Source organism: Mytilus edulis, chromosome 10, assembly GCF_963676685.1.
Source record: "Mytilus edulis chromosome 10, xbMytEdul2.2, whole genome shotgun sequence".
Taxonomy (NCBI): domain Eukaryota; kingdom Metazoa; phylum Mollusca; class Bivalvia; order Mytilida; family Mytilidae; genus Mytilus; species Mytilus edulis.
In genome coordinates, this window is record NC_092353.1 from 53756113 (window position 1) to 53781525 (window position 25413).

Sequence of the window (25413 nt, forward strand, 5' to 3'; positions counted from 1 at the left end):
TTTTTTACAACATTCCATGTTTTTATTCTTATAATTGATAAAACTTACATTAAATGTTTGGGAAATTTCCCAAAATATATGAAAGTTTTAAAATATTTGTGGTAAAAATGTATATATGACAACTATTTATTCGGGAAATGTTCCGAAATCATTTTCAACATTAAATTTTATGACATATATATTGGCAAAGTGTTTGAACAAACAGATCTGAAACACATTTCGGGAAATATCCCGACAAAAATAAACTAATTACAAAATGTATAACACAGATGTCTTTAAATATTTTCGGGATTTATCCCGAAAAATCAAATGTATATGCTAGGTCTCATGACTAATAATTTCTTTCAACATTTCAGGAAAAATCCCGAAATCATTTTCAACATTAAATTTTATGACATATATGTTGGCAAAGCGTTTGAACAAACAGATCTGAAACACATTTCGGGAAATATCCTGACAAAAATAAACTAATTACAAAATGCATAACACAGATGTTTTCAAATATTTTCGGGATTTATCCCGAAAAATCAAATGTATATGCTAGGTCTCATGACTAATAATTTCTTTTCACATTTCGGGAAAAATCCCGAAATATAAATCTAATGTCAGGCACACACTTGGTGCATAGATTTTTTTTACCCATTTCGGGAAAAATCCCGAAATAAAATCTACAAGCAAAAATTACGCATTTTGATTGATTAAACATATTGAGAAAAATCCAGAAAAAAAAATCTTTGAGATTTTACAACACAGAATTTTGATACATGAGAAATTTTTTATGTAAACTTGTTTCTAACATTTATTGAAATATTCATAAAACATATGTCTCACTTAAAAAATTTTTTTGGATATTATGTACAACCATACTTTTCATTACATTTCAGAAAAAGCATTTTCTAAGAAATATAAAGGTTGCTCTATATTGCATCACATTTGCAGCATGCTAAATTTGACAAAGTGCATATAACAGGTTAAACATACAAAATAAAATTCCATTAGTCTGATTAGAATAACTTGTTTTAAAAATTATTTCTGAATTAAAAAGACTAAGATTGCATATATATGCAATTACTATGCTCTAGTTAACTAATAAGCTCACATATAGAACAACAATCATGACAATGTTTACTAAATAGTGGTTGCATTTAAGGAGCTAAAAGGCACCAACAAGATTTACAGGATGTATACCTATACAAATAAAATGATATTGCAATATTACATTTATACCATGTATACCAAAAGAACAGTTTGAAAGATATCAGGAAGTCTGCAGTCCTTTAAACTATGTTTGTCATTCTTTTTCTTTCATTTATCTTCAAATCTGTGTCTTTTAAGACTCGCACCAATTTGTCCTCCAAGATTTCTTTGTATCCTACAAAGAAAAGTCAATTCAAGTTCAATATTCTAAAATCCTTCAGGCATATTAATATTCATGATTTTTTCCCCCCCGGACATATTTTGTTCTGTCTTATAATCATGATAATAGATGAATTTGTTATCACAGGTCATTTCATAGCTTACTGTATGTCATTTGTTTTCTTCAATAATTGAAGCCTTAATACTCTGATGATGTTTAAATTTTGTTCTTATAATTATTATGGCAGTTGTTTCCTTAGCAATCATACTGCATCTTTTTTTTCTAATCTGGTGTTTTCATTTTTGTCGAGCCTGCAACTTTTGTTGCAGAAAGCTCGACATAGGGATAGTGATCCGGCGGCGGCGGCTACGGCGACGGCGTTAGCTAACTTTTTAAAAGCTTTATATTTTAGAGGGTGGAAGACCTAGATGCTTCATACTTTGTATATAGATGCCTCATGTTACGAAGTTTCCGTCAGTCATATGTCAAATGTCCTTGACCTCATTTTCATGGTTCAGTGACCACTTGAAAAAAAAGTTCAGATTTTTTGTAATGTTGAATTCTCTCTTATCATAAGTAATATGATAATTATATTTGGTATATGCGTACCTTGCAAGGTCCTCATGCCCGTCAGACAGTTTTCACTTGACCTTGACCTCATTTCATGGATCAGTGAACAAGGTTAAGTTTTGGTGGTCAAGTCCATATCTCAGATACTATAAGCAATAGGTCTAGTATATTCGGTGTATGGAAGGACTGTAAGGTGTACATGTCCAACTGGCAGGTGTCATCTGACCTTGACCTCATTTTCATGGTTCAGTGGTTATAGTTAAGTTTTTGTGTTTTGGTCTGTTTTTCTCATACTTTATGCAATAGATCTACTATATTTGTTGTATGGAATGATTGTAAGATGTACATGTCTAGCGGGCAGATGTCATCTGACCTTGAGCTCATTTTCATGGTTGAGTGTTCAAAGTTAAGTTTTTGAGTTTTGGTCTTTTTATCTAATACTATATGCCATAGGTCAACTATATTTGGTGTATGGAAATATTTTATGATCTATATGTCAGTCCGGCAGGTTTTATTTGACCTCGACCTCATTTTCACGGTTCATTGCTCAGTGTTAAGTTTTTGTGTTTTGGTCTATTTTTCTTAAACTATAAGTAATAGGTCAACTATATTTGTTGTATGGAAGCATTGTTAGCTGTACATGTCTGCCTGGCATGGTTCATCTGACCTTGACCTCATTTTCATGGTTCATTGGTCTTTGTTTAGTTATCTTGGTTAATGCTAAGTTTATGTGACAGTTTTTAATAAAGTTTTATACTTAGGACTATCAACATAATATCAATAATTAGTAAAGAAGGCGAGACATTTCAGCGTGTGCACTCTTGTTTGATATATATATGTGTGTGTGTTACTTTACCAATTCTTACCTACAAACAAATGGGGCATTAATCGGCTCTGACAACCAAAAAATTAAAAAATTGATGTTTAACAACAAATTAAATGGGGAATGTATCAATGGATCACAGATGATGCCCACGCTTGCTTATCATATAAAGTTATAAAAGGACATAACTGTAAAAGTGACTCTACCGAAAACACTTGATCTGATTTAGTGGTAATAGGTATTGTGTATAAGTTTCATAAAATTTAGTTTATGCAAACTTAATTTAGAGAAAGGAAACACAAATCCAGCAATTTTTCAATTTTCAAAGGGACATAACTCTAAAAAATTTAATGACAACCTCAAAAGTCAAACTTGATCTGTATTTTGTGGCAATAAATATTATGTACAATTATTCATACATGTCATAGCATTTGGTTGAGGCAAGCTAATTAAAGTAAGTGAATGTAAATGAAAATTTCAGCAATCATTCAATTTGTGAAGGGGCATAATTCTAGAACGGTTAAAGTGATCCCCTTAAAATTCAAACTTGATCTTTATTTTGTGGTAACAAGCATTGTGTATAAGTTTAATTGCATTTAGTTGAGGCAAATCAAAGTTAGAGAACAGAAACTATAAATATAAGCATATTTTTCATTTGTAAAGGGGCATAACTACAGAACAGTTAAGTGACACCACCCCCTTAATACATGCTTGATCTGTATTTTGTGGTAATAAGCATTGCTGTGTATTGATTTCATAGCATTTGGTTCAGAGGCAAACTTAATAAAGTTAGAAAATGGAAACAAAATTCAGCACTTTTGTTTGTTTGTAAAGGGCATTACTCTGGAACAGTTAAAGTACATGGTGCCACAAAATCATCCCATTATTGCACAAATGTAGTTATTTGTAAACATGGATGCTAATAAACAATTGGCCAGCTAATGAGTGATTGCAATATGTATATAATATATATATATAAATGCAACATTCAAATGTCATATAAAAAAGATGTGGTATAATTCATTATTGCCAATGAGACATTTACTCTCCACAAGAGCCCAAATGACACATAAATTAACAACTAAGCCTGCTTTACTTATGATTGAAAATTTGGCGCTTTTTTTTTTAATAATATCACATAAACTTGATCCGTGAAAATGAAGGCATGGTCAGTTTAACCAGTCAAGCAAATACAGCTTACAATCATTTCATATACCAATAAAGTGGCCTTATTGCTACATAAGTGTCTAAGAGACAGAGGATTTTATTTGTGAAACAGCACATTTTGTTAAAAATAACATATTTTTGCACAATTACAAACTTTCAAACTTACCTTTCACATCTTCCCATTATAATTTAGACTAAAAAAGACCTTGAACTTCACAGAGAACTCAGAATCAAAGACCTTTCTCTTCCTATTTGTCTAGGCTAACTGCATGTCGTACAGATATGTCAATCTGAAATAAGAACAGAATGGCATAAACCTTCATGCTGAAAATGTTCAATGTGGATTCATTATTATTCATGGGATACCAATTTTCGTGGTTTTCATTGAAACAGCTGAGTCACAAATTTAAATGTTAAACGAATTATAAATTTGCCATCGGGTTGTATACAGACTATGAAAAAAACAAACAAAACAAATACAAAATTTCTTTGATCCACGAAAATTGATAAATGTGACCACAAAATTTAAATGAATCCACAGCATTATCCTTAGCATTTTTTTTTACACATGAACTACTTAAAGGCACATTTATTTAATTTAAAATTGTGATATGCACTAATGGATAGATAGATATTAGATTAATTTCTATGAAATCAGGACAGAGTTAGGATTTTCACCTAAATAGGTGGATATTGGATCAATTTCTATGAATTTATGTCTAGAAAAAGAACAAAGTTGAAAATAGATAAAATATATCATTCATTACGAATAATCAATCGAATTCTTAAGCAGAAAACTTCAAACAATATTCAGGAAATACTGGAATCTTATCAAAATAGATTCTACAATAGGTGACAAATTCAATAAAAACCTATCAATAGGATTTAAAAGATATAGAAACATTGGTGAATTAGTCCAGACTTAACTAATCGATCAGATCGGTAATCGAACACTAATCGATCATATTTGATCAGTACTCGATTGATGACTTGAAGTCATCGATCAGTAATCGATCAAACTCTCTCAGGAGTTTGATCGATTAGTGATCGATTAGATTACTGATCGATTTAAGACCGATTACTGATGGATAAGTGATTGATTAATGACAGATTAGTGATTTTATTATTATTGAGAAAACAATGCTATTCCAGAAATAAGCCTTATGAAAGACATCATTTGTGAAATTAAAATTCCATGAAAATATTTTCACCATTGCCAAAATTTTCTGGAATTCTAGAATTTGAAATCATTTCACTGCTAAGAAGATACTGGAATTTTTTTCATGATGTTGTCAATATGTCTGGAAATTTGAGTGTAAAGGTTAGAACCAATACCCATGCCAGACATCAGTGTTTATTTTTAAGTCTTGAATTTATGTTTCTGTCTAAATATGCCAAAAAATCCAGGATTTACTCAGCAATACATTTTTACACAATATGCAGTCGTAACCAGGAGAAGCGTATCTAAAAGCTTAGCCCTAACATATTCCTGATTAAAACTTACATTTTTGTAGGTTTACCCATGTATATTGGTACAATAACTATGACGTCTTGAAAGGCTATTGTATTTTTTTCTTTTACAACCTTTCATTGACGGAAGGCGTCAAAGCAAAATTTAAAAAAGCCATCCAAGATGTCATAATTATTGATATAAAAACTCTATTTCTTTTATGTGTGCATGTAACAAATTTGGTTGTAGAGGGGTCTAAATACAGCATAAACTACATTTTCCCATTGTCAATATAATACTTCCATGATTTTCCAAAAGACCAAAAGAGTGAAAAAATAGATTTTAACAACAACATTTGACTTGAATATAGTAGTATATATATACTTCCATGGTTTGATAAATATTTGATGCCTTTTAAGTTAATGACCTTTGTTAACACATCAAAATTAATTTTTACGTATAATATTAGCTTCAGACACTTTGATTTTATTAAGGAGATGAAAATTTCAACCAAGCTAATATATATTAAAATCTGTATTTTTCATATATACGGATTAATCGATACAAATATATTGTGCAATTTGATATATCCTTAACATTATGATGAAATTTAGGGTTTGTCTTATAACATTATTAACTAATGCCAGAATTTAGGTCACAACTAAATAGCCAGAACATTTACCAATTAACAGAAAATTGATACATCATTTATTCAAACACTTGTTTGTCTTCACAGCAGGATATCGTCTAATTTCCACAATATTGTAGAAGAGTGACCAGAAATGACCAGCTGTGGACTATGACTCTACTAAGGATTGCAAAATATAACTCGAATAATTCAGCGCCCTCTATCCACTACTTTTCTCGAGGGCTTGAAGGCAGATTGATCATTGGTCGCGTCAGCCCTGTACAAATTGTACAGACCAATCAGAGTCTATCCCATGGCGAGTATGCGCAATGATCACTTCCGTAGTAAATACCGCTTGTTTACAAATTTCAAAATGGACGTCGACCAAAGCCTTCGAATGATTGAAGATAAATATGACTTCAAGTTTAAAGATAAACAGGAAGAATCTATAAAAGCAATTGTCCAATTGAATGATACATTCGTTACTCTGCCGACGGGTTACGGAAAGTCCAGTATTTATTTTTATCTGCCCGAGATATTTGAGGCCTTGACTGGAGAGAAATCGTCTATTGTTGTCATTTCACCACTACAAGCATTGATGCTGGATCAAGTTCAAAAGCTGGAAAAACTGTCAATAACATCTGTTGTGGTTGGTGAAATTCAGAAAGATAAAGGTATTGGTCAGAAAATATCTGAAGGACAATTCTCAATCGTATTTTCCTCGCCAGAGGCTGCATTGACATCTGGTATGTGGAGGAAGAGTCTGACCTCAGGTGTTTTCCATGATCGTGTAAAGGCAGTTATCATTGATGAAGCACATTGTATAACTGAATGGTAAGTCTTATATACAATCTCTTATTAATTGTTTTATAGAAGTTATCATCGCCTCAAGGGTAAAAGGGGGAATCCGGGTCCGTCCGCCCTGATTCTGGTTCGCCCTAGTTTCTGTTCGCCCGAGTCCGTTCACCCTGATTTTATTTTTTAGTATAAGCATGATAAGTGTTGCGTTGTGTGTATATAATTGAATGTGTTGAAGTCGGTCTACAATTTGAACGAATATTTACGATGTATCATGTTGTTTATAGCTAGCTGCTACTAGGACTAGGTTATAAGTTTCTGTACATTCACTATTATCATCGCCTCAAGGGTAAAAAGGGGGGGGGGGGTCTTGTTAGTTGAACCCCCCTTTTTTTTTTTATTACAAATGTGACTATGAGGACATATTGTTGGGTTCCTCTTTAAACTTTTAGACACGATAGGATCAGTCCTATAAATACAGTGACATTATGAAAAAATATCTTTTCAAAAATAATTATTTTTCTTTTAATTAATTTTAAACTAATAGTTATTGTTTTATATATATAAATTATAATATCGAATATGCACATGATAATACTATACTGTAAATTTATTTTTACATGTATTCATTACTGTAATTTTGAAGAACTGCTAAATTTAAATATTTTAATTAATGCGATTTGGAGGAAAGCTGCAGTAAATATATATGATTTGGGTTTCAGAATGAAAGTGCTTATTTATATTTCAGTCTTAAGTATGGAGTACATGCATGTAGTCACATTATGCCAATAAATAATAAAAATCTTGCAAGAATTTCTGAATTTAAAGATGTACACAATGATTTTATAGACCTTATATAAATGTATAATCATTAATTGATTTATTTCATTCAAAAAGATTTATTTTTTCCAGCATAAAATCAAGGAATAATATTTGTATATACAATTCCTTGATAAAATGTATAAATTAACTATATAATCAATATGCTTTTGGCTATTGAATAAAATTAATAAAAGTTAAAAGATATAATGCCATACATGTACATGTATTTATAAAAAAGGAGATGTGGTATGATAGCCAATAAGACAACTGTCCACAAGAGACCAAAATGACACAGACATTAACAAGTTACAACTATAGGTCACCGTACAGCCTTCAACAATGAGCAAAGCCCATGCCACATGTCAGTTGCTTAAAAAAACAATATCCTGAGTTTTAAATTATGTTGAATTGATTATTTTAAAATAGATAACATTACCAGTAGTTTATTAACTTGACAAGTTTAGATGTACTCTTTATTTCAGGGGTGGTGAATTTAGAAAAGAATATGACCGACTAAATGAACTGAGATCAGTTTTTCCTGAAAAAACAGCTTTTGTGGCGCTTACTGCAACAGCAACACAAACTATGAGAACAGAAATAATGAAAAAACTCCAAATGATACGAAATGACACACGCACAGTATCACTTCTCCCTGACAGACCAAATGTGATATATCATATGCAGAAATCCAACAAGAAGAAAGAAGAACTAAATTGGCTTCTTAATGATTTAAAGACAAATGGTAAAAGTTCCAAAAAAACAATTGTTTACTGCAGAAACATAATGTCTTGTGCTGATTTATATGAACATTTCTGTAATGAAATAGAACAAGGCAATGATCTTGAGAAAAGAATGGTTGCAATGTTTCACCGCTCAACCGCAGACACAAACAAGACCCATGTTTTGTCCCAATTCCCAAGTTATGACACTAATTTGCGAGTTATATTTGCTACAATCGCATTTGGTATGGGTGTGGACATTCCTGATATTGAACGTGTTATACACTGGGGTGCACCTCGAGGTCTGGAACAATATTCTCAGGAAAGTGGGAGAGCTGGTAGAGACGGTAGAGAATCAGTCTCGTGTGTATATTATTCCGGTTATGACATAGCTAAAAATCGCTGCAAGGAATCAGTGCGTGACTTCTGTACAACCACAAAATGCTTGCGTATGCAGCTGACATCTCATTTTAAATTAGACGACATTGCATCACCATCATCAGGGACAAGATCAAGCCAACCAACATCATTGTGTCGCTGCTGCAGTAACTGTAAAGTCAATTGTGAATGTGGAAACTGCTTCAGCTTTCATGGTGAAAACAGTTCCAATGACTTATTCTCAAGAGAAGACGACTTCTTGCTTGGACAATTTTGTGGTTTTCTTAATGAAGCAGTGAGGGAAAACTTACTTGATTTTTACGAGTTCCTTGTTGAAGAACAAAAAGGACGTCATCTTCTTTTTAATAGTTCTATGATTGAAACCGTTGTAGAAAATGCAGACTTCATATTCAGCGAAGACGACATTGTGTCTCTTGGACTTATAGATCATAACCTGGCAGGAGATATTCTTGAACTCATTGCAGAAGTTAAAGATTAACTTTACTACAATTTTAGATTAAAGTTGTTACATGTATATGATACACAAGACTGAAATATATACCAGTAAGCTCTTTGACAAATTGATGCCTTGTTCTATATAGACATGTAAATTTAACTGCATACTAGTACATGTAGTACAGTAACTTCTAAATATAAATTTGGTAATTGCAAGAGTTTCAGTTTTGTAACAATAACAAATATCATTTATAAATTTTGTAAAGCACAGTTTGTAAAAGATTTTCCTTGATCCAAATTATTGAATACATGTAGTCCTTCAATTTTCCGAAACTTCATAATTGCAATTAAAAATGCAGACTAACTTTTCTGATCAACCAATTTTTGTTCTAGTATTTCTACAATTTTTCCATTTCAAAGTACACCAAGCTTTGACTTGTCCAGTATCTTAAATTCTTTTTGTTGTATGCTTGTTTACAAATCTGATGTTGTATGATTGCCAATGAGAATACATTCTTTCGGGTACCAGAGAACATGACACAAAAGTAATTAGCAACTGCTAGGCCTTCCACAATGAGCAAAACAAGCAGACTTATAAAGACATTCAGAGGCATATGTAACATTGTAAAACAATCCAAACAAGAAATACATGTAACTACAAACCGCTCTGATTTTTCAAGCTCCTGACTTGGTACAAGTTACAAGTACATACATGTACATGTAAGGCATACACGTGTCATGGTTTAACAGGTTCATATATATATACATTAATTTATTCTGTCCTATTGCGATTTTTTTATCTCTTGTTTCTAATGTCTCAGTCTTGTCTCTGGGCATGAATATATGCAACCATAAGCCAATGTTATGGCCTGCTGTACAGCCTCCAACAATTAGTTAAATTAATGTGTAAAAGTTGATTCATCAATTATAAGAAACAACAACAAATGACATGAATGATATGAGAGAAAGCAACCACTAAAAGACAAGCTCAGGAATTGGATAACAAGGTTTTTGGTTTTGATCACTGCTTAACCATGTTAACCTTTTTTCAATTACAAAGGCATGCATGAAAAAATCCCACTTGACGTTAATCAAACAATCAATGCAATCACATTAAGAAAGAACAATTAGTAAAGGAAACAATGCAATTTGTTATAAAAAAAGTCTTTATTTTTCAAACATTAATCAAGCAGTAAACATTTACATCAACAAGACTACAATTTACTCAATTTCTTATTATTGGTGCACATGGTGCAATCATAATTAACATGATTGAGGAAGAAAATTAACAGATTTCATCCAAATTTAATTCTACCACACTTTAGTTATTTACATGACACAAGCACTATTAAAACATAGTTCTTAATTACTGATAAGTACATTTTGTACACACATACATGACATAGACACAGAAAGCACTATAACTACAATCAGTAATGAAAATAAACTTGCGTACCATATATGTACTTTAAATATGTCAACAAAACTTGCACAAAACCTCACATGGTATATATAAATTAACACTTAAAATTGTGGCATACTAATGACATGTAAAAAGATGCTCTAAAAATACCAGGTACCCTCTGCATACATTTCAGTTGAACAAAATGAATTATTTACATGCACACATTGAACTCAATTCAAACATCAACAAAGCTGCTATTGAATGTTTTTGGTATTATACCGATTACTCAACATATTGCACTTATTAATCACAAAAACTGACTTCATACTCAAACAAAAGCAGTTATTTACATATGACCCATATTACACTAGACAGCAACTGATATATATGCATGTTTGTCATTGTAATAAAAAATAATTTAAATTTGAGCATTTGCCATTGCACTAAAATTATCAGACACTGCCTTATACATTTGTACTAGAACAAATGTTTGAATTTACATGATATATATATGAATACACATCAACAAAAAAAACTCTTTTAGAGTTTTCTATTGCACTAAATATTGCACTATAAACATGATAAAAATATGACAAATGGGTTTCAAAGATAAACATATTGCACTAGAGTATACATATGAAATGCACACATTTGATGACTACATGTACTATATAAATATATACATGTATTGCACTAAAATTATCACAACAACAAATGAGGTTATTTTGCCAACAAACATTTTATAAAAATGCATGTATATAAGCTTTTGGTGGATTAAAAAAGGATTTCCTGTATAAAGAGAGCATAAAAACATTTATCTTGAAAGACAAAAATGTATTTAAATTTTCAACCTTCACAATTGGTTTACTCTTAATGTACAAAGTATGATCTTAACCTCTGAGTTTTGGCAAAACTTTCCCTCTTCTCTGTTAGCCACTGGTTAAGTTTAACTCCATCTAATTTTTCTAACGGATCACTTTTTATTGTTGCAAATGACCTGTGATGTCGACCAGGAATGGTGGAAAATAAATTTTCAGAACCCAAATGTTCAACTAACTTTGAAATTGAACATCTGTTCGAATTAAAATTGGTTTAAAGTACTTTACACTTGGAACTTACCACACAACTTTTTTTCCTGGATTCTTTTGAAAATTGATGTGGTATATGATAAATTACAAATTCCTTGCATTCTTTCAACTGTATTATGTTCTCAACAAGAACCCTTTGAATTAAAATGTTGTACTCCTGGTTCAGTTGAGTGAAGTCTTCTTTGCTGGGTAGGAAAGCTTCATTTGGTATAGTTAGTATATCAGCCTGAGGTACACAGTCCTCCAGGTCATCTGCCGAAACTCTGTCTTGAACAGCTAAAGCATGGACAAGATTATGCATTTTGTTAGACGTGTCTTCTGTTTTGTGTCTAGCTTTAGTCATCATGTTTAAGTTGTCCATAACGATTTGGAAGGAAGGTATTTCATCTGTTTCTGTCGCCATAATGGTGGTGTAAGGAGACTCTGTAAAGACTTCTGCTGATGTACGATCAGGTGTATCTAGATCTGTTAAAATCAAAATGTAAACAAATAAATTACTTTTATTTCATATCTAGACTCGTGGTTGAATCAATAAAAATAAATGACCTTTCAATTTTACTTTTTTTGTTATGATTGATAAATAAAAAAATAATTTCATTTACCATAATTTTATGACAACCAATTCATGCTCTTACCATACATACATGTACGGGTAAGGAAAAAAATATTCAGTAAGCATATACATGTATATCACAATTTACTTATAAATTGTTTGCCAGACACAAAACCAAAATAAAATCAACATACCATTAGATGAATGTGAAGTCCTAGGTGTCTCTGATAGGGGTGAAACTGGTACTGCTGTATACATGTATGTGGGTGATTCACTTTCGGGAGTTGAACATTCAAATGGTGACTCACAGAATAATTTGAATGGATTGGTACCTATAAAATAAATATGAACCATATAAATATATTTATGTACTGGTGTAAAATATATTGAAACATTTAAGTTAAGAATGAATAATTAATTACAAATTCTCACAACTCTCAGTGGAAGGTATTTGTACTGATAATGTCAAAGCTAGCTAATTAATAGTTTAATGTCAAAATATAGCACTTTTACACTTTTTTCTGTTTATTCATATTACTGTACATGTGCAACCATGGATTTAGACTTGTCAAGAAATTCCAAACAGCAAAGTACATTTAACATTATATTCAATCTGCTTGCAATAACATATACATGTACATGTATTAATTACTAAGTTTTCAATCATGAAATATACATTATTGAAGTGAAATTACCTGTATGTCCTTTTTCTGGTGTTTCCAACACTGGCAATGTAGTATTACATGAAGTGAGTTCTTCCACTGATGACAATGCATAGTTATGTTCATCTGCAGAAAATAAAAATAAGTTGTTCATCTTGAGTCTTATAAAATATGAATCCATCAACATGCATTTCTTACTAAATTCAGAAATTATTAAGATGTTTTTATTATTGTGAAAATTGCAACAGGGTTATTATCACAATTATAATTCAAAGTTAAAAACCTCATTTTGGAATTTTTAATATGAATTAAATAGGATTTAAATTGTATCAATATCGCTAAATATTCTAAATTGATTAAATTGCAATAATAAATGCATGTAATATATTCTGATTTGACAGTACTCAAAAATAAGTTTAAATCATCAAAGAATATTAATATCAGAGTGCTGCTCTGTGCCATTTTTTCTCTTGTGATGAGTTAAAATGTACATCTCATTGGCAATCATACCACATCTACCTTTTTATATACATAAATGAATTTCTATTAAATAAATAGTGCATTTCAACTAATTATATAAAGTTCAAGAATTTAAAGAAGTTTTAATTACCTGAATGAGCACTTTCTCTTAATTTCTTGGTGTAATGACTGGCTACTCTATTAGCCCAATTCCGAACCGGCTGGTCAAAGTTTTGGCATATCTGGTCTACATGTCTGATGGATGATTTGTATGAGCTGCTCAAACCTGCACGGTTAAATGTAGTGTAAACCTGAAAAACAAAACATATAAAATATTCAAATTGAAACAATTCAACGATAGCAGTACAAATACTGATTGATAGAAACTCATTTAACTTTACATATACATGTATATTACATGTATATATACAAGTTTCTCTTTTAAAAAACTTTGAAGTTTGAATTTGCTTATTGTTGAAGCTCATAGGGTAACTTATATCATGACATATATAGTTTTTAACTCCTATGACATTTGGTCTTGTGGAGAAGCTGTCTCATTAGCAACCATACCACAACTTTTAATTAATCAACATGTTCCTTTTGAAAATATTTTTTTGTTTGACAAACCTCAGCCAGATCTGTTAAACACAAAACGTTAGCTGTTCAACACTTTCTACATTGCAGATTGTATATTTTTTGTACATGCATGATATATGCTACCATGAAAAGATATAGTTACCTTGGTGCGAATGTGACCTCTGAACATCAGAATACTATTAATAGCTTGTATTGCACCCATCTGTGAGTTTCTGTTGAAAAGCAATATGGCTATGCTGGAAACAATTCTTGGTATATGTTTATTCTTATTTCCAGCAATCAACAACATCAACTCAGTTACCAATGGACATGTTTGTTTCAGTTCATCGTAAGCTTTCTTCCATGAAAATTTCTCTAGATTCTTTGTTCTTAACACGCTATCCTTTGCTTGACATATTTGTTGCAGCTCCTGGCTCATCTTTTTTTTGGTTATTTGAAAAATGTCCTTCTTTAAATCCTCAATCTGGAGTAAATGGTTAATTGCTGTTTTGTACTGCTTCAGCACAATTGCTCTGCAAGCCAATTTACTTGAACCTTTCAATGTAGTTTGTCTTGAACTTCCTTTAAATCCCAGATGTACCTGTGAAGACAATATACAATGTACCAACATGAGAACAAACAAGGGAGTAATTTGCATGTACATTTGTACCTGCACAGGGACAAATCCAGAAGCTTGATGAATTTGGGGCACCTGACCATGAAGCCAAAATTATATGTTTCTTTAAATATACAAATGTATATATGCAAGTGTTAGTGGTAATAAATAATAAAATGGAAAAGAGATACATACATTCCAACATTAATCAAGTAAAAATAAATATTGTTGGTTATGATAAAAAAAAGTTGAATGAAGACACATAAAAGATTTCATAAATTAATACAAACAGTCTTGACCCGTAACAATTTATATTTATATATAAAAATATATTTTCTTAATTAAAAAACAGATTTAGATGGTTATTATTTTCCTGGTCAAAAGATTTAACATTTTATAATTTTTTGATTTTTTCAAATTTAAAAACAATAAAATAATCATACTATTCCTATTAACATACATTTGTACATGCAGTTTACATTAAAGGATCAAAGAGACATATTACACATACATGTAGGTGTCAATATTTAAACACTCACAGATAAGTTGACAAAATCACAGATAAAGAAGATGGGATTAATTAACAGTTGGTTAAAGAAGACAATTCCAGCTGTGATTAGTTTCATGTCCAGTTGACAAATGGATAAAATGATTCAGTAGCAATATAATTATGTTACAAAATTGTCTCACTAAACAAATCCTTGAGTATACATATATATTTCTCAGTCTGTATCATTATGTCTATATTACATACATGTGCCAAAAAAAATTAGCACTGTATTAAACTTAAAAAGTACACATTTTATAACACATTTACTTTAATACCATATAGAATTATTATAAATGACTAACCTTCACTTTTGGACCTGGACTGACAGGAGATTTTGTAGTAGATTTAGGGGTCTGACGTGGAGTTTTGTTGAAATTTAATTTCTTCCTTCTTGCTTTTGGAGTTTGACATGATGCTGGCAATGGTTTCTTTCCATGAGGTGTGTATCCCGACTTCACTGGAGTCAAACATTCCCTCGATCTTTTCTTGGTCGGAGATCGTTTTTCCTCTGCAAGTGGGCATGGCGTATAAACTACAGTTGTGTTTTCTGGATTCAGCGATGAAAATTTTATAGATGCTACACTTTTCAAAGAGTCTGTCAAAGTAGAAAGTTTCCTCTGACTCCTATATATACCCTGTATAACATTATAGCACTTACTGCAAACAAAACAGTCTTGTTCAAAATCACTAAAATCATGCAGTTCAACACCACCGTAAACTGACTTTAAAGTTTCTAATATATTAATCTCACCGTGAATTTTATGAATATTCCTTCTACATTCCTTTGATAAATTTTTCGGATCAAACACGTGTGTACAATGAAAACACGTCTCTTGCTCCATTGTACATGTTTACAAACAATTTTAACTCCTCCTCTATTTCGCGCCATATGTCAAAATATATTGATCCCATGATGCAGTTCGTTTTTTAAATTTCCGGTTGACGCATTTTTATCGTGGATGCATTCAGGCGTTAATGGAGTGATCGAAGTGATCGTAATATAACGACTGGATTATTCGGGTTATGCAAAATACTGATAAAAATAAATAGATTGTTATCAGAGTCAGTGGAAAACTTTCTATTGACTTTTGAATTTACATACAGAAGATCCCCCCTTTTTTCTAAAATTTAAAAAAAAGTCCTAATGCAAGGCAATAGTGGTTAGTGTTTTATTTTCACACGAAAGCATACACATCTAAAGATAAGAAGAATGAATATGAATAAGAAATTAAAGATGTTTTTAAATAGAATTGAGTATGTGCCTGTCACAAGTCAGGAGCCTCAGTAATTCAGTGATTGTCTTTTTTTATTATGTGTTACATATTTGTTTTTAAATAAATAAGGCCGTTATATCCACCTATGATTTGTAGTTGCATAGTGCAACTACAAATCATTGTTCTGGCCTTTCATTGATACTGTGTAGCATAGATGTAATCTATGTGTGTAGCAATGTTTAGAGTTTTTCTGTAAATATGGTGATTAAGGTGGCTCGTGGGTACAAAAATTTCAGCAAAGAATTGAACCTTTATTTTTTCATTACAAATTTTATTTATAACACTATTAGTTATTGCTTAATGATATGGTAAAAAAATCAACCCAAAAAATCGATTCGGTTTGGCCCCAGATGACTTTTAAAATATTTATATTATTGAAAAAGCTCCAAATTATCTCCCTTTGGTGCAAAAATGCCATTTTTTGGCATTAAATTTGAAATATCTTTTTTAACTCATCGGTGACCTATATTTTTTATTATTGTTTTCATATAAGCTGTACATAAACTAAATAATTGTAAAATTTAAGCGATTTCTGTAATTAGGTTATTTTTTTATTTCGATATTACCTCTATTTCTCCTATTAGTTCAACAGAAAAAAAGGACATTAACAAAAATGTATGCTTCTTCCGGAGGCAGATTGTGAGCTTAAATGAACGGTGACTCCATTTTTTTATTTCATTTTTCTTTTAAAGTATATGATAAAGTTCATTTATAAAAAAAATATAGCGAAATCCTATATTAGAAAAAAAAATTGATTTATACCCAGGAGCCCCCTTAAAGGGAAGCTTTCAGCAGAGACCACCCCTTCTGTTTGTCATTTTTTTTATTACTGTTTTTAATTTATTGATTTTTTCATAATTTTGTAAAATTTGTTAATTTGAATTTAGATTTTTTGTTTTTTTGCAGAGTTCACGAAATCTTTTTCCCCCAGGTGGTCCTTGGAGAAAATCTGCTGGTCCTCATTATTAATTCTATTGAAAAATACTAAAATTGTGTCAGTCCTATGCAAAATTTTGGTAGTAAAATCCCGAGGACCACCACTTTTCACGAACTCTGTTTTTGATTTTCTAACTATTTCATCCTATTTCAATAAATGTTGAATTAAGTGTTTTCTGGTAGAATTTTGTCTTATAAGAATTTCAGTTTACATGTGAGGTTTACATGATGATGGTCATTAATTAGTTCTGCACAGTGAAATATTTTGAAGGAATTGTGACCTTCATTCAAACTATTTTATAGGTCATTTCATTAATTCACCAATGTTCTATTTCTTTTGAATTCTATGGATAGGTTTTAATGGGATATGATACACAATGTAGCACTTATTGAAGAATCTGTTTTAATAAGATGCCAGTATTTCCTGAATACTTTTTGAAGTTCTTCTGCTTGAGGATGATAATATGTAAATGATACATAACATCTATTTTAAACTTTTTCCTTTTTCTTAATTTTATCTTTTCTGTAATGGAATTTAATAAATTTGTTTTACCAATTTCAGTTAATAAAATGGTCTTTCAATAAAGAGTTTTCTTTCTGGTTTGTGTTTCTATGTAAATGAATACCTTTGCCTTTAATATAGGATTTAAAGTTCCAAATGGGTTGGTTTTGGGTTTTTATGAAGATTTTTTCTGTATTATTTTTTTATAGCATTTCATATCTTAAACACCAGTATTTTCATGTGTTCGTCTTTTAGGATTTCAAGGTCTAGAAATTTTATGGAATGATTATTGCATTCCTTAGTAAACTTTAGCAGGTAATATTTTTGAATAAATTGAGTGGTAGGGATGAGCTGGTCACTATGGTCACTATTTCAAGCTCTATTATATATTTCATGATAAAATCGTGAAATTTAGATGGAGGTGAAGTTTTCAACTTGCCTGTTTATATCACAAGTGTCTGAAACTAATTAGATGTCAGAATCTTTTGATGTTTGTTAATGTTTCTAATAGTGTGGTCAAATCAATTATCTCTAAATCAATTTTCCCATACAATCTTACCAGCTATTTATTTGCTGTTTGTGCTTTTGATCCTATTATTTTGACATTTTCACCTAATTAACATTAACAATATATAATAATGAAACATTACATTACTACAAATGTATCCTGAAAAGAAATTCTGATGTGTTTAGAAAAAATAGCAATGTATCTTTCATCAGTTATATACATGTATACTTTAGGTTAATCTTATTTTCATAAAAAAAAAACATTTTATGACAGATATACATTTTTGATAAGTAAAAATATGATACGGGAAGGGTTGGGTAAGTGCTGGATCAAAATTCACATGGAAATAATGTGTAGGTCATATCTAATTATATAAACAGTAGTCCAAATAATTATGACATCTTGGAAGGCTATTTAAAATTTTGCTTTGACCCCTTCCGTCAATGAAAGGCGTAAAAGAAAAAAATACAATAGCCTTTCAAGACGTCATATCATAGTTTTAGGACTAATATACACAGGTTAACCTACAAAAATGTAGTTTTTAGTCAGGAATATGTTAGGGCTAAGCTTTTAGATACGCTTCTCTTGGTTACGACTGCATATTGTATAAACATGTATTACTGAGTAAATCCAGGAATTCCAGAAAATTTTGGCAATGGTGAAAATATTTTCATGGAATTTTAATTTCACAAATGATGTCTTTCATAAGGCTTATTTCTGGAATAGCATTGTTTTCTCAATAATAATAAAATCATTAATCTGTCATTAATCAATCACTAATCGATCAGTAATCGGTCTTAAATCGATCTGTAATCTAATCGATCACTAATCGATCAAACTCCTGAGAGAGTTTGATCGATTACTGATCGATGACTTCAAGTCATCAATCGAGTACTGATCAAATATGATCGATAAGTGTTCGATTACCGATCTGATCGATTAGTTAAGTCTGGATTAGTTAAACAGCTATAAAGAATTTAACTGTGCAGAACTAATTAATGACATTAATGTAAACAACACATGTAAACTGTAATTCTGATGAAGACACTTCTTTACTATGAAAAACTTAAATTAGCAGGTGCCCATTCGCCAATGGCCCTATAATTGGTGTGGGCTACTTAAATTTCTGCTTTTCTATATTCGACCATTGGAAGAAAAATGAAATATAATACTTCCATAAAAAAAAAAAAATCAAAAATCAAAAACCCGAAGAAAAAAATATTTGGTAATATATTCTTTCAAGGGCAATAACAGCTTTGAAGGATCAATTGGCAATTTAAATAATACAAGTCCTATTCCCAGATCTTACTTTGCTGAACATATTTATCACTTAAAAAAAAATTAAAATTCCTTCTTTCTATTATTATAGTTGCAAAAAAACATAACTTTTGGTAAAATAATTTCTTAAGGACAAAAAATCCTATAAAGGATCAATTAACTATTTTGGTCATGATGTAAGCTTTAACTTAGCTGAACAATAAATAAATGTCTCTACATCTATCATACTTCCTGCATGAAACTTGAAATTCTGCTAAAATTTTGTCTTTCAAGGGCAATAACTCATATAAGGATCCACACTACTATTTTGCTGTTTTAAATTTATCTTTATGATATCTATAATTGTTTTCAATATGACAATCATTGTTAACAAGAACATATATATATAACATGTATAAATTGTGGGAATTTGCTATTGCAGGAGCAACAACTTCAAATAGCCAAGGGTTTTCAAGATTGGTCTTAATTTTAAAGGCAGCTAGATTAATCTTGAAATGCTACGTTAAATATTAAAGTTATTGTTTTTTACCAAACTATGCAGTGTTTCTTAATTAAAGGACAAGATAACAATAGTCTCTCAAGAGCCTGAATCGCTCATCTGTATTTCAGAGAAGATTTTTAAATGTTATATATAATTAGCAAACTTGATCAACAAATTGTGTAAAATTGACTTTAAAGGGCAATAACTCCTTAAGGGGCCAATTAACAAAACTGCATTTGACCAGTATGTTCTATTTTTAGCCATGGCGTCCATGTTTGTCAATGGATCAAAACTTCGGATACAATTAATAAACTAGATACCCTTAGGAACATTTAGTTAAAGTTTGAAGGTACATGTATTTGGCCCAGTAGTTTCAGAGGAGAAGATTTTTTAAATAGTTTACGACGACAGACGACATAGGACGCCAAGTGATGGCGTAAGCTCACATCGGGCCCTTTGGGCCTCACTGAGCTAAAAATTACAAAATATATACTAGATACCCTTAAAGGATCATTTAGCCAAAGTTTGGTTAAAATAAATTAATAACAGTAGTTTCAGAAGAGAAGATCTATGAAAAAGTGTACACCAGACATTAATGGATGATTCAACAATTAATGCCAAGAGATGGCAAAAGGTCACATGGCCTCTTAGGTCAGGTGAGCTAAATAGAAAATAAAACTTTTGACAAACAAACAAAAAATTATAAGTCAGGGGCATTATTTAAACATTAAGTAACATTTAAAACTGCCTATATAAGATATGTTGAAAACCAGGCTATTTTCAATACTACTTATATATTAGGCAACTTTTCTAAATATTATTTTTATAGGTGTCCAAAAATGCAGATTTTACTAGCTTTAACAAATTTTCACAGTCATCTGGTTATTTTCCCCATGAAATATAAATTTCTTCTGAAACACTAATTAACTTGCTGATGCACTTAATTATCACTTATCTTTCATATGGATACTTCTGAATAAATTTAGATTTGTCTCTTCACATGCTTCAGGGACTATTAAATTATCATTTTCCTCCAAAATCTTGAAGGTAGACTGGTATAAATAGAAAGTTAACATACTTGTGAATTAATTAAGATTTCAAGTTATTTATAACTGCTAACCCAAATCAACTACATGTGTTTCTTAAATAAGTGTTATTACTAAAAAAATTAAAATGTATAAAATAACTTTTAATTCAAGTAATGTTTTTGTCATTATAAACCTTTATCTCCATACTCCTCTCCAATCTAATAAATTCTTTATTTTATCATATAAAATTATATAAAAACTCATTCAAACTAGTAACATTTAATCTATGCTTCTATTCAAATTTAAAATAACTCTATTAACATGATTAAGTAATCTTATTATTTTCAAAAACAAAAATTACTTATATATATATATATAAGTATATGTTGGGTTGATGTTTAGACGAGTTGTATATAAGTATATATATATATATATATATAAGTAACGTGAAAAAACTACTTGTTTAAGTAACGCCCCTGACTGTTTATAATTTTTCAATTTCAGGTTCTAAGTTTTGTATTTTATGTATGAATCATAGATATATTTCTTTCTCAGTTTTTCTCTTGATTATCAAAGTTTTTAATTTTGTAAATTATTTGGCCTTTTATTTTTTTTTATTGGAGATCGAGTTACTTATGAGTCTTTTGCAGACAAACTCCTGTCTGACCTAATCACAATTATCAGAGTATTTGTCATTTATGTGTTTATATGGCTTGATTTATTAAGGTCTAGATAGGGGTTCTGTATACATGTATCTTTATTCTTTAAGACATGTATATTAAATTGTTTTTCTTTAATCTCTATTTTTATATTTCATTTCAGCACCCTGTTAAATTTTCTAATATTTATTTAGTTTTAGTTTTCTTTCTTTTCCCTATTTTTTTTTTTTTTTACCTTTATTCTGTACATTTTGCCTGTTATTCTCTAATTTGTAAACCCCATCTAAACTCTCATCCGTGTCAAATATACTTTCAAGTGGTACATACTTGTACAAAATTCTTGAATTTTAAATTGTAGGAAATTATCAACTGGTGAAATTCAGAAACTTATTCTTAAATACTTTGCATTTAAATCAATAACAATAATGTGTCCTTAGTGAACAGATGACCCACTAGCACTATCCTTTTTATATGTTTAGAGGACCATGAAATTGGGGGCAAAACTCTAATTGGATAATAAAATAAGAAAGATCATATCATAGGGAACATGTACTAAGTTTCAAGTTGATTGGACTTCAACTTCATCAAAAACTTGAAGCCGGACAGACAGATGGACATGATGGAGGAACAGACTCACACTCATGACTCATTAGAAAGCATAATGCCCAAAGGTGGGACATAAAACATCTACAGGCAAATATCCTTAGGTGACACGATTATTAAATTTATCACTAATGCATACAATGTATATATATATATATTTTTTTTAATTTCTGTAGTCTTTGCGGTGTGTTTGGAAATTTTAAAATTGTTCCAGCGTTCGCTTAAATTGTATAAATCAAAATTTTGATAGAGTCTCAATTTGAATTGACATGATTCATTTGTCATTGTGCAATTACCGAAGAAGGATATCTGTTATCCGAAATATCTAATATTTGTATATTTTATAGTTATTTAATGGTGATGTTGTACCCTTTTTGACTAGTTATATATTATATTTTGTAGTGTACAGAATCATATTACATGATCCATCGCCCTGTAAGATTGATCGTTGACTATTTATTCAGTCATTTTATATTTTTTAATTGATATATATATTAGAATTTCTTAAAATTATAAAACATCCTTAACTTCTGTATGCCTGTGGCAAATCCAGAATTTTTTAAAAGGGACCCGTACAAATCATGCTTCAGTAATTTGATCCCTAAATAGATTAATCAAACAAAATTTTATCAAAAAGGAAAGCCCGGGTCCATTTGCCCCATCCCCCTTAATCCTCCTCAAAATAAAACTTTAAGGAGACCATACACAAAACAAAAAAAATATACAATTATCATAATTATAATTCGCATTAAGTATGAAATTATTACTTACAATAAAATTTTCAAAATTCTATTCCTGTATGTCATCATGGTACATTGTGAAATACAATACTAACATCCTTCTAATTATTTCACTTTTATTTACACTAATTATAAGACCTATTCCCATTATACTTAATTAAGTCCATTGAATCAATGACATTGAATGCGGTGAGAGTATATTACATGATACAAATGTATGTATGTATAACATTTACTGGTGTTTTTATATTTAAGTACAATACACACAACATGTACAAGTAAATGTGGCCTGTTTTTATCCAAAGATCTAGGAAGACATAAAATGAATTTCTCTTTTATTTCATTGGTTACTATATGGATTCATATTGATGTCATGACCTCATTACTTGGACATCATAAAATGTGTAGAGCAAAATAAAATGTAGTTTGAAATTCATCAAGAATACACATCTTATAACTATCTTCAATTTATTACAATATTGTTTTTGTGGTGATTTTGTGAAGAACCATGCAGTGAAAGAAAACAGTTCAAAGAAGAAAATGGCAAGTTATTTTAAAAATTACACTTTGAACTTTAGATACAGTAATATAATATAAAAAGATAATGTCAACAATTCTCTATCAAATATTTCTTTAAATGTTCAACAACAGTGGGTTTGAAGTTTAACAGTAACACATCATTCCCTAATTAATGCATATAATGACTATATACAAATGTATTTAATGTCTTCAAATAACTGGCTTAGACAGGGTAGTTTGAAGTGAATATTTTGACATATATATATATGTACATATACAAATCTAAATTAAAAACTACTTTCAAACCTACGATTGCGTTGGATTAAAACAGCAATTTATACGTGTGCATGTAAAACAAATTTCGTTGAAGAAGGGTGTAAATACAGCACAAACAACGTTTTCCAAAAGACCAAAAAAGTGAAAAAGTATATTTTAACAAAACGCATTTGACTAATACGTCGTATATATACATTCCATGTTCATGCCTTATATATCATGTACTGTATTACAACGTTAAATAAAAACTCAGGAGGAAAGGTAACAGGGAGACCCGGCCACCGAAAGCTTTATTTTTATGAAGCCCAGGTGGTCAAGTGATGTAGCCCGTCCGATAAAGTGCAGGCGATTTGGTGTTACAATATCTCAGTAGCATGAGTTTGAATTTCTCTGAGAGCTAAAAAAACACAATTTGCGAAAGCAAATTAACAGATCTAACATTGTTGGGTTGATGTTTAGAAAAGTTTATATATATATATACATGTGCTTGATTTATATATATATATATACATGTGCATGATTTAAATTATATTGTGTATGTTTTTTTAATACATCGTGTTCTTTACTATAAAAAAAAATTATATCGTACGTAACTATATTGCTGATCAATGAAGTCTGTTTAGTTTCTCTCTATCTTTATGATCTTATTTAGCTCTTGCTTCAAGTTCACACACAAAAGAGTATTTTTCTGATCATTTCTGCATTTCAAAGTTTCTCTATCTATTATTATAGTTTTCAAGATAATAAGCAAAATTGGATGAAAAAAAATGACCTTTATTGCCCCTACTCCTTTGAATCTCTTTCATATATATTCCATGTACATGTATTTGAACCAGTAGTTTCAGATTACAAAAATTTACGAAAAATTCTTTAAATAAAATATAACTCCTTCAGGGGTCAATTGACCATTTTGGTCATGTTGCCCTACTTGTAGATCTTACTTTGCTGAACCTTATTGCTGTTTATAATTTATCTCTATCCATAATAATATTCAAGGTAATCAATGTTGTTTTAGTAAATCAGCTGATTATGTGCTTATACCAGCTGCACATGGTCAATCAATTAAAAGCAATAAATTTCTTCAGTTTAAGTGACCACAAATAATTGCTCCCAATCAAGCATTAAATTTCTCTGACCCTAAAATGTTGTGGAACAGTATCATTATATTAATCACAGCTTTATTCTGTTAAGCTCCTGTACATTTAGCATATCAGTTAATACATCAGATTGAATTATGCTGGCTGAAATTGAAGTTATCAGAATAAACATAATGTTGGAAGAAAATATTTTAGAATATTTAGGAACTTTTCTACAAAATCTCCACAGATCGATACATGACAAAAACTATAAAAAAATCCCTTGAAAACACATAGAGAAAATATAATAAAAATGTGTCAAAAACTAGTGCAAAGAATAAATAAGGTCAGCTTTGTTACTCTAATAATAGTCGTTTCCAGATTATTAGGGTTGGTGATATGATGATATATTTCACTCCATTCATCTAATTTTCATAATATTAATTTTTATGTTTG

The 25413-nt window shown here is 30.3% G+C and overlaps 2 protein-coding genes and 1 long non-coding RNA gene across 7 annotated transcripts in view; 1 reads left to right on the top strand and 2 right to left on the bottom strand.

Annotated features, from left to right (window-relative positions):
* The window catches only part of LOC139491487 (uncharacterized), a 27371-nt gene continuing 1958 nt past the window's right edge, over positions 1–25413 (bottom strand). For 4 of the 5 annotated variants that reach the window (XR_011656554.1, XR_011656552.1, XR_011656556.1 and 1 more), the window contains exons 2-3: positions 4084–4207; positions 1–1372 (exon numbers count right to left, since the gene is read on the bottom strand). This is a non-coding gene — a long non-coding RNA (uncharacterized lncRNA). Of the gene's footprint in view, positions 1373–4083; positions 4208–23117; positions 23536–25413 lie in introns of those variants that run through there. The other variant, XR_011656553.1, reaches the window with a different exon arrangement.
* Positions 6240–9549, top strand: LOC139491485 (recQ-like DNA helicase BLM). Its single transcript, XM_071279201.1, has 2 exons — positions 6240–6829; positions 8098–9549. The coding sequence occupies exons 1-2, from the start codon at positions 6309–6311 to the stop codon at positions 9209–9211; spliced, it is 1635 nt and encodes a 544-aa protein (XP_071135302.1). The 5' UTR covers positions 6240–6308; the 3' UTR covers positions 9212–9549.
* LOC139492114 (uncharacterized) lies at positions 11666–16090 on the bottom strand. Its single transcript, XM_071280254.1, has 6 exons — positions 15380–16090; positions 14075–14512; positions 13487–13646; positions 12910–13002; positions 12409–12546; positions 11666–12126 (listed from the first exon to the last, which is right to left on the bottom strand). The coding sequence occupies exons 1-6, from the start codon at positions 15917–15919 to the stop codon at positions 11666–11668; spliced, it is 1830 nt and encodes a 609-aa protein (XP_071136355.1). The 5' UTR covers positions 15920–16090.

Excerpts from the sequence above, each read along its gene's own strand:
- LOC139491485 (XM_071279201.1), top strand. The coding sequence starts at position 6,309 with ATGGCGAGTATGCGCAATGATCACTTCCGTAGTAAATACCGCTTGTTT. Across the intron at positions 6,830-8,097 it reads GCACATTGTATAACTGAATG|GGGTGGTGAATTTAGAAAAG; the intron begins GTAAGTCTTATA and ends TCTTTATTTCAG.
- LOC139492114 (XM_071280254.1), bottom strand. The coding sequence starts at position 15,919 with ATGGAGCAAGAGACGTGTTTTCATTGTACACACGTGTTTGATCCGAAA. Across the intron at positions 13,003-13,486 it reads AAGAGAAAGTGCTCATTCAG|ATGAACATAACTATGCATTG; the intron begins GTAATTAAAACT and ends TATTTTCTGCAG. Across the intron at positions 12,127-12,408 it reads GACTTCACATTCATCTAATG|ATCTAGATACACCTGATCGT; the intron begins GTATGTTGATTT and ends TGATTTTAACAG.